General features: G+C 41.7%; 1 protein-coding gene across 1 annotated transcript in view; it reads right to left on the reverse strand.

Annotated features, from left to right (window-relative positions):
* The window catches only part of LOC118358793 (aggrecan core protein-like), a 33,171-nt gene extending 19,959 nt beyond the window's left edge, over window positions 1-13,212 (reverse strand). Inside the window, exons 1-2 of the mRNA XM_052480798.1 lie at window positions 13,036-13,212; window positions 4,019-4,098 (exon numbers count right to left, since the gene is read on the reverse strand). Of these exons, the coding sequence (XP_052336758.1) occupies window positions 4,019-4,091 (73 nt within the window). The 5' untranslated portion in view covers window positions 4,092-4,098; window positions 13,036-13,212. The remainder of the gene's footprint in view (window positions 1-4,018; window positions 4,099-13,035) is intronic.
* Between the last annotated feature and the right edge of the window lie 1,558 nt (window positions 13,213-14,770).

Consider the following 14,770-nt stretch of genomic DNA (forward strand, 5'->3'; position numbering starts at 1 on the left):
TCCCGTAGAGTCATGTCATCTGCCTGCATTATTCCAAACCCTATCCCGTAGAGTCATGTCATCTGCCTGCATTATTCCAAACCCTATCCCGTAGAGCAGGGGTGTCAAACATCTGCCTGCATTATTCCAAACCGCCCCCAAGGAGGTTCATCAGGCCCGCAGGATAATTTGAAAGTGGAAAAAATGCATAAAAGACATGGAATTAATATTTTTAATTCGCTGCATTATTCATGGATTATCCGCTAAGGGGCGCACTCTTTCCATCAGAGTAGAAGACAAGCCGCATCACTGAGACAGACTGAAAACAGCAGACGGTATCAATGCGCCATCTGCTGCTTGTTACGACGTTGTTAATATCATTAGCCAAAATGTCGTTATCCAAACGGAGAAAAGTAGATAAGAGTGTAGAATTTTCAAAGAAAAATGGACCACGTCCTATTTATTTACAGAGATGCACGGAGAAACCTTTGTGCTTGGTGTGTTTGCAAACCCTTCCCGGTATTGAAGGAATATAATATTGCCGCCACTACGAGACTCATCCCGAAAAATATGACGGCTTGCAAGGACAACTGAGAAGAGATAAGATTAACCCTATGCTGGCGGGTCTGAGGAAACAGCAGTCAACTTTCATCCAGAGCCGAGAAGTCAGTGAAGAGCGGTAAAAGCCAGCTACCTAATTGCTAGCGAAATAGCATTAGCATCCAAACCGTATTCCGACGGTGACTTTGTTAAACGATGCATGATGAAGGCGGCTGAACTTGTATGTCCCGAGAGCGACAAGCATTTTGCCAATATTAGCCAAACGAGGAATACCGGCAGATTTGAAGTCAAATTTGCCTCTGTCTGGACAGATTTTATCAGTATCTACTACCAGGGTACCCCAAATTAACAGCCCTGGCTGCTAAAATTTTTGCATGTTTGGGACAACCTACCTTTGTGAACAAATTTTCTCAGTGATGAATATCAATAAAACAAAAATGCGTTCAAGGCTCACAAACAAGCACTTAAATGACATTCTGAAAGTGACAGCTAGTCAGGACATGACACCTGGTGTTGATGCACTTGTACAGGCCAAAAGATGCCAAGTTTCAGGTACAAATACAAGTCAGACTAGACTAACACCTTTAAAATGCTGCCTTAGATACTGTTTGCATTGAAAGAATACAGCTCTGTGAAGATGAATCCTTACTGTGGTGATTTAAAAAATGTGCACTTTAATGTTAGTCAGCAGCTTCAAAACAAAAGTTGTGTGATGGAATTCTACTGTTCATACAACTCCATACATTTTCAGTATGTATTGTATGTGTATGTATGTTTCATGTATGAAGTTTACAGATTTACAGGACAGGCGAACACTTTCTTCATTACACATTTAAAATCACTCTCCTTAGTTCCAAAGGTATACCCGGGATTACATTTAGATTTTATATGCGTATGTGTAAGTGGTTTAAAAATTCCTTTCTTTAAAAGTCTCATTTAATCTTAAAGTGCATTACTATATTTTTCAAACCAATTAAAGTTTTGTGCCTTTGTACAATCAGTGGGATCAGTTGCAATGCATATTTGTGAATGATAAAAGTAAATTGCACATTTGTCTAAGGAAATATGAGGTGTTTCATGAAATGTTTTGTAAAAGGATAGTTCATTAAATTTCAATATTTTCCTAATGTTCTGTGCTTCTTTACACCAAAACAAAGGAAAGACATGATATTTTGGTTATTTATAGCAGAGTATGGTATCTTTTAATGGTCCGGCCCACTTGACATCTCCCTAGGCCGTATGTGGCCCACGATGCTTGAAATGAGTTTGACACCCCTGCCGTAGAGTCATGTCATCTGCCTGCATTATTCCAAACCCTATCCCGTAGAGTCATGTCATCTGCCTGCATTATTCCAAACCCTATCCCGTAGAGTCATGTCATCTGCCTGCATTATTCCAAACCCTATCCCGTAGAGTCATGTCATCTGCCTGCATTATTCCAAACCCTATCCCGTAGAGCAGGGGTGTCATCTGCCTGCATTATTCCAAACCCTATCCCAAGGAGGTTCATCAGGCCTGCCAGGATAATTTGAAAGTGGAAAAAATGCATAAAAGACATGGAATTAATATTTTTAATTCGCTGCAATTCATGGATTATCCGCTATCCCGGAGAGTCACTCTTTCCATCAGAGCCTAGAAGACAAGCCGCATCACTGAGACAGACTGAAAACAGCAGACGGTATCAATGCGCCATCTGCTGCTTGTTACGACGTTGTTAATATCATTAGCCAAAACGTTATCCAAACGGAGAAAAGTAGATGAGTGTAGAATTTTCAAAGAAAAATGGACCACGTCCTATTTATTTACAGAGATGCACGGAAAACCTTTGTGCTTGGTGTGTTTGCAACAAGTTGCCGGTATTGAAGGAATATAATATTCGAGCCACTCGAGACTCATCACAGCTGCAAAAATATGACGGCTTGCAAGGACAACTGAGAAGAGATAAGATTAACAATTGCTGGCGGGTCTGAGAAACAGCAGTCAACTTTCATCCAGAGCCAAAGTCAGTGAAGCAGCGGTAAAAGCCAGCTACCTAATTGCTAGCATTATTCCAAAATAGCATTAGCATCAAACCGTATTCCGACGGTGACTTTGTTAAACGATGCATGATGAAGGCGGCTGAACCCTATGTCCCGAGAGACAAGCTTTTGCCAATATTAGCCTGACGAGGAAACCAGATTTGAAGAGCAAATTTGCCTCTAGGTCTGGACAGATTTTATCAGTATCTACTACCAGGGTACCCCAAATTAACAGCCCTGGCTGCTAAAATTTTGCCTGCATGTTTGGGACAACCTACCTTTGTGAACAAATTTCTCAGTGATGAATATCAATAAAACAAAAATCCCGTTCAAGGCTCACAAACAAGCACTTAAATGACATTCTGAAAGTGACAGCTAGTCAGGACATGACACCTGGTGTTGATGCACTTGTACAGGCCAAAAGATGCCAAGTTTCAGGTACAAATACAAGTCCAGACTAGACTAACACCTTTAAAATGCTGCCTTAGATACTGTTTGCATTGAAAGAATACAGCTCTGTGAAGATGAACCCTTACTGTGGTGATTTGCAAAAAATGTGCACTTTAATGTTAGTCAGCAGCTTCAAAACAAAAGTTGTGTGATGTCATCTACTGTTCATACAACTCCATACATTTTCAGTATGTATTGTATGTGTATGTATGTTTCATGTATGAAGTTTACAGATTTACAGGACAGGCGAACACTTTCTTCATTACACATTTAAAATCACTCTCCTTAGTTCCAAAGGTGTCCAGGGATTACATTTAGATTTTATATGCGTATGTGTAAGTGGTTTAAAAATTCCTTTCTTTAAAAGTCTCATTTAATCTTAAAGTGCATTACTATATTTTTCAGTACCAATTAAAGTTTTGTGCCTTTGTACAATCAGTGGGATCAGTTGCAATGCATATTTGTGAATGATAAAAGTAAATTGCACATTTGTCTAAGGAAATATGAGGTGTTTCATGAAATGTTTTGTAAAAGGATAGTTCATTAAATTTCAATATTTTCCTAATGTTCTTGTGCTTCTTTACACCAAAACAAAGGAAAGACATGATATTTTGGTTATTTATAGCAGATATGGTATAATTTTAATGGTCCGGCCCCTTGACATCTCCCTAGGCCGTATGTGGCCCACGATGCGAAATGAGTTTGACACCCCTGCCGTAGAGTCATGTCATCTGCCTGCATTATTCCAAACCCTATCCCGGAGAGTCTAAAAAACCTTTTTTGCCGTCGGCGGTGGCCAGTACACATACATTATATAACAGGAGCTCCGCTTGAATAGCTAGAACTGCAACCTTCCCCTGTTTGAATGCAAAGGCATCCTTCCATTGGTTCCTTCCTGGATGTGGATTGGATCTGATTGGACGAAAGCAGTGGGATTGCGAAACCTTTCTTACACCCATCTATCTGTGTTTGATCAGGGATCAATAATAGTGATGTCAGATTGCACCTACCGCCGGGGTCTTCAAATGATATAGTTGAAGTGATGAAGGGAAGACACACACACAGTAGGAGCAAGGTGATCATGGTTGACCTGTTATGGAAGAAAGAACTGTCAGTAAAACAAATGGTTGTATGAAATGGTTGATTGGTTGTCTGAAATGGTTGATTGGTTGTATGAAATGGTTGATTGGTTGTATGAAATGGTTGATTGGTTGTCTGAAATGGTTGACTGGTTGACTGAAATGGTTGATTGGTTGACTGAAATGTTGATTGGTTGACTGAAATGGTTGATTGGTTGACTGAAATGGTTGATTGGTTGACTGAAATGGTTGATTGGTTGTCTGAAATGGTTGACTGGTTGTCTGAAATGGTTGATTGGTTGTCTGAAATGGTTGACTGGTTGTCTGAAATGGTTGACTGGTTGTCTGAAATGGTTGATTGGTTGACTGAAATGGTTGATTGGTTGACTGAAATGGTTGATTGGTTGACTGAAATGTTGATTGGTTGTCTGAAATGGTTGATTGGTTGTCTGAAATGGTTGATTGGTTGACTGAAATGGTTGATTGGTTGACTGAAATGGTTGACTGGTTGTCTGAAATGGTTGATTGGTTGTCTGAAATGGCTGACTGGTTGTCTGAAATGGTTGACTGGTTGTCTGAAATGGCTGACTGGTTGTCTGAAATGGTTGATTGGTTGTCTGAAATGGTTGATTGGTTGACTGAAATGGTTGATTGGTTGACTGAAATGGTTGATTGGTTGACTGAAATGGTTGATTGGTTGACTGAAATGGTTGATTGGTTGACTGAAATGGTTGATTGGTTGACTGAAATGGTTGATTGGTTGTCTGAAATGGTTGATTGGTTGACTGAAATGTTGATTGGTTGACTGAAATGGTTGATTGGTTGTCTGAAATGGTTGATTGGTTGACTGAAATTAAATTTTCAATAAATTAATGAAGCAAATGAATGAAAAATTTGTTGTTTTTCTTGGCCACCGTGCTTCTACATCTGCATTGCTTGCTATTTGAAGTTTTAGGCTGGGTTTCTGCATAAGCACTGTGTGACCTCTGCTGATGTAAAAAAAAAAAAAGGGGCTTTATAAATACATTTGATTGAATGATTCCAGCTGGTCTGGTGGGAAGAGTTTTAGCAGAGTTTATTCATGCTCCCATACACCACAACTCCTTTCCCCCTTAAGTCCCACTATATTCACACAGGCAAAAGTCTACTGTATATCAGTACAGGCTGGATGTGTACTGTGTGATACCAACCCCTTGTATATCAGTATTTAAAAAAAATGTAACCTTTAATTAACTAGGCAAGTCAGTTATGAACAAATTCTTATTTACAATGACGGCCAACGACGCTGGGCCAATTGTGCGCCGCCCTATGAGACTCCCAATCACTGCCGGATGTGACACAGCCTGAATTGGAACCAGGGACTGTAGTGATTGATGCCTCTTGCACTGAGATAGCTGTGCCTTAGACCGCTGCGCCACTCGGGAGAGGTAGGCTTGTTGTGTACTGTGTGATACCAGCCCCTTGTAAATCAGTATAGGCTGGTTGTGTACTGTGTGATACCAGCCCCTTGTAAATCAGTATAGGCTGGTTGTGTACTGTGTGATACCAGCCCCTTGTAAATCAGTATAGGCTGGTTGTGTACTGTGTGATACCAGCCCCTTGTAAATCAGTATAGGCTGGTTGTGTACTGTGTGATACCAGCCCCTTGTAAATTAGTATAGGCTGGTTGTGTACTGTGTGATACCAGCCCCTTGTATATCAGTATAGGCTGGTTGTGTACTGTGTGATACCAGCCCCTTGTAAATCAGTATAGGCTGGTTGTGTACTGTGTGATACCAGCCCCTTGTAAATCAGTATAGGCTGGTTGTGTACTGTGTGATACCAGCCCCTTGTATATCAGTATAGGCTGGTTGTGTACTGTGTGATACCAGCCCCTTGTAAATCAGTATAGGCTGGTTGTGTACTGTGTGATACCAGCCCCTTGTAAATCAGTATAGGCTGGTTGTGTACTGTGTGATACCAGCCCCTTGTAAATCAGTATAGGCTGGTTGTGTACTGTGTGATACCAGCCCCTTGTAAATCAGTATAGGCTGGTTGTGTACTGTGTGATACCAGCCCCTTGTAAATCAGTATAGGCTGGTTGTGTACTGTGTGATACCAGCCCCTTGTAAATCAGTATAGGCTGGTTGTGTACTGTGTGATACCAGCCCCTTGTAAATCAGTATAGGCTGGTTGTGTACTGTGTGATACCAGCCCCTTGTAAATCAGTATAGGCTGGTTGTGTACTGTGTGATACCAGCCCCTTGTAAATCAGTATAGGCTGGTTGTGTACTGTGTGATACCAGCCCCTTGGGAAAAGTGGAAACATGATGTCAAATGTCACTCTCCCTTTTCTCAAATACCACACACATGTTCCTCAAGGAATAAAACCCCTCTGTCCCTGGCACAGGAAAGGTTCTTGGTGCAAAAATATATATTTTTCTTGAATTTATACATCAGACGAGGTCTTCATATGTGACCCTGCCTATTTTATGTCCAGGGTGGAGATAGGATAGAGGACAACCTTCCACAAAATGTGCGTGCTGAGGATGGATACTAAATAGGTTTTAACTCCCAAGCTACTTTGTGAATCTTTTGTGCCATTTACATCCAGTATCCTTACTGCTGTTACGACCCTGGGGATTATGACTACCACCCTGAGTATATTAACCGCGACCCTGAGGATAATAACGAAGACCCTGAGGATAACGACCACAACCCTGAGGATAATAACGACAACCCTGAGGATAATAACCACAACCCTGAGGAAAATAACGACAACCATGAGGATAATAATGACGACCCTGAGGATAATAACGACGACCCTGAGGATAATAACGACAACCCTGAGGATAATAACGACGACCCTGAGGATAATAACGACGACCCTGAGGATAATATTCACGACCCTGAGGATAATAACGACAACCCTGAGGATAATAACGACGACCCTGAGGATAATAACCACAACCCTGAGGATAATAACGACAACCCTGAGGATAATAACGACAACCCTGAGGATAATAACGACAACCCTGAGAATAATAACAATGACCCTGAGGATAATAACGATGACCCTGAGGATAATAACGATGACCCTGAGGATAATAACCACAACCCTGAGGATAATAACGACAACCCTGAGAATAATAACGATGACCCTGAGGATAATAACGATGACCCTGAGGATAATAACGATGACCCTGAGGATAATAACGATGACCCTGAGGATAATAACAATGACCCTGAGGATAATAACAACGACCCTGAGGATAATAACGATGACCCTGAGGATAATAACCACAACCCTGAGGATAATAACGACAACCCTGAGGATAATAACGACAACCCTGAGGATAATAACGACAACCCTGAGAATAATAACGATGACCCTGAGAATAATAACGATGACCCTGAGGATAATAAAGACCACCCTGAGGATAATAACAATGACCCTGAGGATAATAACCAAAACCCTGAGGATAATGACGACAACCCTGAGGATAATAACAACGACCCTGAGGATAATAACGACCACCGTGAGGATAATAACGACCACCCTGAGGATAATAACGACAACCCTGAGGATAATAACGACGACCCTGAGGATAATAACGACGACCCTGAGGATAATAACAACGACCCTGAGGATAATAACAATGACCCTGAGGATAATAACGATGACCCTGAGGATAATAACAATGACCCTGAGGATAATAACAATGACCCTGAGGATAATAACAACGACCCTGAGGATAATAACGACAACCCTGAGGATAATAACGATGACCCTGAGGATAATAACGATGACCCTGAGGATAATAACGATGACCCTGAGGATAATAACAACGACCCTGAGGATAATAACGATGACCCTGAGGATAATAACCACAACCCTGAGGATAATAACGATGACCCTGAGGATAATAACGACAACCCTGAGGATAATAACGACGACCCTGAGGATAATAACGACAACCCTGAGGATAATAACGATGACCCTGAGGATAATAACGACAACCCTGAGGATAATGACGACAACCCTGAGAATAATAACGATGACCCTGAGGATAATAACGATGACCCTGAGGATAATAACGACGACCCTGAGGATAATAACAATGACCCTGAGGATAATAACGATGACCCTGAGGATAATAACGACCACCCTGAGAATAATAACGATGACCCTGAGGATAATAACGATGACCCTGAGGATAATAACGATGACCCTGAGGATAATAACGACGACCCTGAGGATAATAACAATGACCCTGAGGATAATAACAATGACCCTGAGGATAATAACGACAACCCTGAGAATAATAACGATGACCCTGAGGATAATAACGATGACCCTGAGGATAATAACGACGACCCTGAGGATAATAACGACAACCCGGAGGATAATAACGATGACCCTGAGGATAATAACGACAACCCTGAGAATAATAACGATGACCCTGAGGATAATAACGATGACCCTGAGGATAATAACCACAACCCTGAGGATAATATTCATGACGCTGAGGATAATAACGACGACCCTGAGGATAATAACGACGACCCTGAGGATAATGACCACAACCCTGAGGATAATGACCACAACCCTGAGGATAATATTCACGACCCTGAGGATAATAACCACAACCCTGAGGATAATGACATGACCCTAAGGATAATGGCACAACCCGGAGGATAATGACCACAACCCTGAGGATAATGACACGATCCTAAGGATAATGGCACAACCCTGAGGATAATGACACGACCCTAAGGATAATGACACGACCCTGAGGATAATGACACGACCCTAAGGATAATGTGTCACGTTCTGACCGTTATTTCCTTTGTTTTGTCATTATTTAGTATGGTCAGGGCGTGAGTTGGGTGGGCAGTCTATGTTTGTTTTTCTATGTTTTGGGGTATTTCTATGTTTCGGCCTAGTATTGTTCTCAATCAGAGGCAGGTGTCATTAGTTGTCTCTGATTGAGAATCATACTTAGGTAGCCTGGGTTTCACTGTGTGTTTGTGGGTGATTGTTCCTGTCTCTGTGTTTGCACCAGATAGGACTGTTTAGGTTTTCGTACATTTATTGTTTTGTTAGTTATTTCATGTCTCGTTCCTTTATTAAAGAACATGAATAACCACCACGCTGCATTTTGGTTCGCTTCTCCTTCACCACAGGAAAACCCTTACATAATGACACGACCCTAAGGATAATGACACAACCCTGAGGATAATGACACAACCCTGAGGATAATGACACGACCCTAAGGATAATAACCACAACCCTGAGGATAATTAAAGTCTACAGGGAGGTCGTAAATCAGAGCCCACTAAAGTCAGTCTCAGGTCTAAGGTCATTCCACTCAATCAAATCAAATTGTATTGGTCACATACACATATTTAGCAGATGTTATTGCGGGTGTAGCGAAATGCTTGTGTTTTCGACTCTGTAGACACAACAGCAATGTTGTTGGTCACATACATCACACTATTTTATTAGAGATCTGACTGGGTTTTATTAGAGATCTGACTGGGTTTTAATACAGATCTGACTGGGTTTTATTAGAGATCTGACTGGGTTTTATTAGAGATCTGACTGGGTTTTATTAGAGATCTGACTGGGTTTTAATAGAGATCTGACTGGGTTTTATTACAGATCTGACTGGGTTTTATTAGAGATCTGACTGGGTTTTATTAGAGATCTGACTGGGTTTTATTAGAGATCTGACTGGGTTTTATTACAGATCTGACTGGGTTTTATTAGAGATCTGACTGGGTTTTATTAGAGATCTGACTGGGTTTTATTACAGATCTGACTGGGTTTTATTACAGATCTGACTGGGTTTTATTACAGATCTGACTGGGTTTTATTACAGATCTGACTGGGTTTTATTAGAGATCTGACTGGGTTTTATTAGAGATCTGACTGGGTTTTATTAGAGATCTGACTGGGTTTTATTACAGATCTGACTGGGTTTTATTACAGATCTGACTGGGTTTTATTACAGATCTGACTGGGTTTTATTACAGATCTGACTGGGTTTTATTACAGATCTGACTGGGTTTTAATAGAGATCTGACTGGGTTTTAATAGAGATCTGACTGGGTTTTATTAGAGATCTGACTGGGTTTTATTAGAGATCTGACTGGGTTTTAATCGAGATCTGACTGGGTTTTATTACAGATCTGACTGGGTTTTAATAGAGATCTGACTGGGTTTTAATAGAGATCTGACTGGGTTTTATTAGAGATCTGACTGGGTTTTAATAGAGATCTGACTGGGTTTTAATAGAGATCTGACTGGGTTTTATTAGAGATCTGACTGGGTTTTATTACAGATCTGACTGGATTTTAATACAGATCTGACTGGTTTTTATTACAGATCTGACTGGGTTTTAATAGAGATCTGACTGGGTTTTATTAGAGATCTGACTGGGTTTTAATAGAGATCTGACTGGGTTTTATTACAGATCTGACTGGGTTTTATTACAGATCTGACTGGGTTTTATTACAGATCTGACTGGGTTTTATTACAGATCCGACTGGGTTTTATTACAGATCTGACTGGGTTTTATTACAGATCTGACTGGGTTTTATTACAGATCTGACTGGGTTTTATTAGAGATCTGACTGGGTTTTATTACAGATCTGACTGGGTTTTATTACAGATCTGACTGGGTTTTATTACAGATCTGACTGGGTTTTATTACAGATCTGACTGGGTTTTAATACAGATCTGACTGGGTTTTATTACAGATCTGTCTGGGTTTTAATACAGATCTGACTGGGTTTTATTACAGATCTGTCTGGGTTTTAATACAGATCTGACTGGGTTTTAATACAGATCTGACTGGGTTTTAATACAGATCTGTCTGGGTTTTATTACAGATCTGACTGGGTTTTATTAGAGAGAAAACACTAATGGTACATGACATGGCATATCACCAGAGCCGTAGGTCAGAGATAAACCTCCAGATGAATCCTAAAAGGAGCTATATTCTTCATAAATCAAATCAAATCATCTTATTTAGGACAGTAACTTTCTCTGGAACTCTGAAAATGGGAACCAATAAATCTGTTTCAAGCCAAAACCTCACCACTCAGAATGGCCAACCAAAACTCTACTGTATCTCTCCACAGAGTAGCCTACCAATGAACTCACATGCCTTTAAGGCCATCCTCCAACCTTCCTGATGTAAGCTCCCACTGTGAGCCAGCCAGGCCTGGAGAGGCTAGCCGTGTAGGACTTCTACCCCTTCTACAGTATCTCCATTCAGCCAGTGTGGTCTGTTCCGTTCTCCGAAGAGGTGGAGGCCAATAAGGCCCAGGTTTGCTCCTGCTGTGGTTGAGCCCTGTGATGACACTACGGTTCTAAGATGAATTTAGTCTTAAAATGCTTTTGGGAAACCGGGCCCTAGTCTGTTCCTGCTGTGCTGGGAGTGTGGATGAATGCAGGGCCCTGGGAGTGAGGGATGAATGCAGGGCCCTGAGAGTGAGAGATAAATCCAGGGCCCTGAGAGTGAGGGATGAATGCAGGGCCCTGGGAGTGAGGGATGAATGCAAGGCCCTGGGAGTATGGATGAATGCAAGGCCCTGAGAGTATGGATGAATGCAGGGCCCTGAGAGTATGGATGAATGCAGGGCCCTGAGAGTGAGAGATAAATCCAGGGCCCTGAGAGTGAGGGATGAATGCAGGGCCCTGGGAGTGAGGGATGAATGCAGGACCCTGGGAGTGAGGGATGAATGCAGGGCCCTGAGAGTGAGGGATGAATGCAGGGCCCTGAGAGTGAGGGGTGAATGCAGGGCCCTGGGAGTATGGATGAATGAAGGGCCCTGGGAGTATGGATGAATGCATGGCCCTGGGAGTATGGATGAATGCAGGGCCCTGGGAGTGTGGGTGAATGCATGGCCCTGGGAGTATGGATGAATGAAGGGCCCTGGGAGTGTGGGTGAATGCATGGCCCTGGGAGTATGCTGAAAGCCAAGGTAAACACCGGGCTGTTGGGGGCTGTATTCCTGAGGAGGCCCCAACACCCTCCTGGGTCTCTGGAGAACGCAGGCTTCAGAACAGAGTGGACATTGACAAGAGTGCCCCCTCAGAGATGTAAGGAAGCAGAGGGGAACATGGGAGCCAGCACGCACCCACTGCCCAATGATAGGCCTATTTGAATGTATATGGTGGTTCGTGGGTATATATGTATTTGTGTTGACACACATCCCGAGGTGAACATGTAAGTGGATGTGCACACAGATGAACGCTTGTACATAGATGTATATGTTCATGAGCACACACACACACACACACACACACACACACACACACACACACACACACACACACACACACACACACACACACACACACACACACACACACACACACACACACACACACACACACACACACACACACACATTCAGTTTAAAGTACACAGTAACATAACATACATATTTTCTGACTTCATGGTGAGGAACAATAGATCATTCACATTGTCATGCCAATTTCCACATGCCATGTGCCCCCTCAGTTGTATCCATTTACACACTGAAAATACAGAAGATATTGCCTGGTTTGTACATGATAATGCAAAGAAATCGTATTTCGCCAGTGGCTCTAACACTGACTATGTGAGTCACAGAAGGGTCAATCAAGTCAGGTGTAAAATCTCGCCATGTGCCGTATCATCCATAAAATAGTTTGAACTGCAGGAAAACTTTTTGATTCTGAAAAGCTATGTACAAATGTCTTCTTCTTTTTTTTAACGTTCGCTAAAAAAAAAAGATGAGCTTTTTTTTTAACTGTCTAAAAGCTTTTAAACATTTTAAGAAAATAGTAAAAAATAGGAATACAACTATTTGTGCTCACAATAAACCGTTCTTGTTTTATAGGTGTGACTGGTGTACTAGCAGCACTTACAGCTGTACTTAGGAAGCTGATGATACTGAAAACTACACTTTACCTTGCCACTCTCCTCCAAGCCAAGGATACACTTCAAGTTATCAACAGTCCAAATTGTATCTCTTGAAAAGGATATGTTTCCCCGCGGTATTCTTGTCCCTGGTTGGATTGATACGGTATATTCTCTCCTGTAGTAAAGTACCGTTGTGACTCCAACCCGTTAGCCAAATCCTTATGTGTTCTGACTCGGTGCTGCTGCCAGATGTGTTGAGAGTAGAAAGAAGCTTTATTCAGACAGAGGACCAAGTTTAGCTGTAGGGAGAAAGAGAGAGAGAAGAACAGAGAGAGAGAGAAAGAGAGAGAGAGGGGAGAGAGAGAGAGAAGGACAGAGAAACAGAGAAAGAAAGAGAGGACAGAGAGAGAGAGAGAAAGAGAGAGGGGGGGAGAGAGAGGACAGAGAGAGAGACAGAGAAAGAGAGAGAGAAGGAAAGAGAGAGAGAGAGGGGAGAGGGAGAGAGGGGAGAGAGAGAGAGAGAGGGACAGAGAGAGAGGGGGAGAGAGAGAGAAAGAGAGAGACAGAGAGAGAGAGAGAGAGAGGGACAGAGAGAGAGAATGAGAGAGAGAGAGAGAGAAAGAGAGAGAGAGAGAGAGAGAGAGAGGGACAGAGAGAGAGTGAGAGAGAGGGGGCAGAGAGAGAGAGAGAGAGTGACAGAGGGGAGGGAGATGGAGAGGGACAGAGAGAGAGAGAGAGAGAGAGAGAGAGAGAGAGAGAGAGAGGGGGACAGAGACAGAGAGAGACAGAGAGAGGACAGAGAGAGAGAATGAGAGAGAGAGAGAGAGAATGAGAGAGAGAGAGAGAGAGAGAGGGACAGAGAGAGAATGAGAGAGAGAGAGAGAGAGAGAGAGAGAGAGAGAGAGAGAGAGAGACAGAGAGAGAGAGAGAGAGAGAGAGAGAGAGAGAGAGAGAGAGAGAGAGAGAGGACAGAGAGACCAAGGCGCAGCGTGATAAGTATACATTTGTTCAGTGTTCTTTCTTTATTAAAGAAGAATGTATACTTATCACGCTGCGCCTTGGTCTACTCTTTATGATGACCGTGACATATTCAGGATTATGGACTATTATGTGAGAAAAGCCAAGGGTACTAAACGGACATAAAAGTCAAATCAAATCAGGTTTTATATATGTCAAAGGGGTATGGGACTAAGATACAGTAGATACTCCATAATAGATGCAGTAGATACTCCATAATAAGGACTAAAATACAGTACATAATCCATAATAGATACAGTAGATACTCCATAACAGATACAGTAGATACTCCATAATAGATAGAGTAGATACTCCATAATAAGGACTAAAATACAGTACATAATCCATAATAGATACAGTAGATACTCCATAACAGATACAGTAGATACTCCATAATAGATACAGTAGATACTCCATAATAAGGACTAAAATACAGTACATAATCCATAATAGATACAGTAGATACTCCATAACAGATACAGTAGATACTCCATAATAGATAGAGTAGATACTCCATAATAAGGACTAAAATACAGTACATAATCCATAATAGATACAGTAGATACTCCATAATAGATACAGTACATAATCCATAATAGATACAGTAGATACTCCATAATAAATACAGTAGATACTCCATAATAGATACAGTAGATACTCCATAATAGATACAGTACATAATCCATAATAGATACAGTACATAATCCATAATAGATAGGGTAGATACTCTATAATAGGTACAGTAGATACTCCATAATAGGTACAG

Source organism: Oncorhynchus keta, chromosome 26 (assembly GCF_023373465.1).
Source record: "Oncorhynchus keta strain PuntledgeMale-10-30-2019 chromosome 26, Oket_V2, whole genome shotgun sequence".
NCBI classification, from domain to species: domain Eukaryota; kingdom Metazoa; phylum Chordata; class Actinopteri; order Salmoniformes; family Salmonidae; genus Oncorhynchus; species Oncorhynchus keta.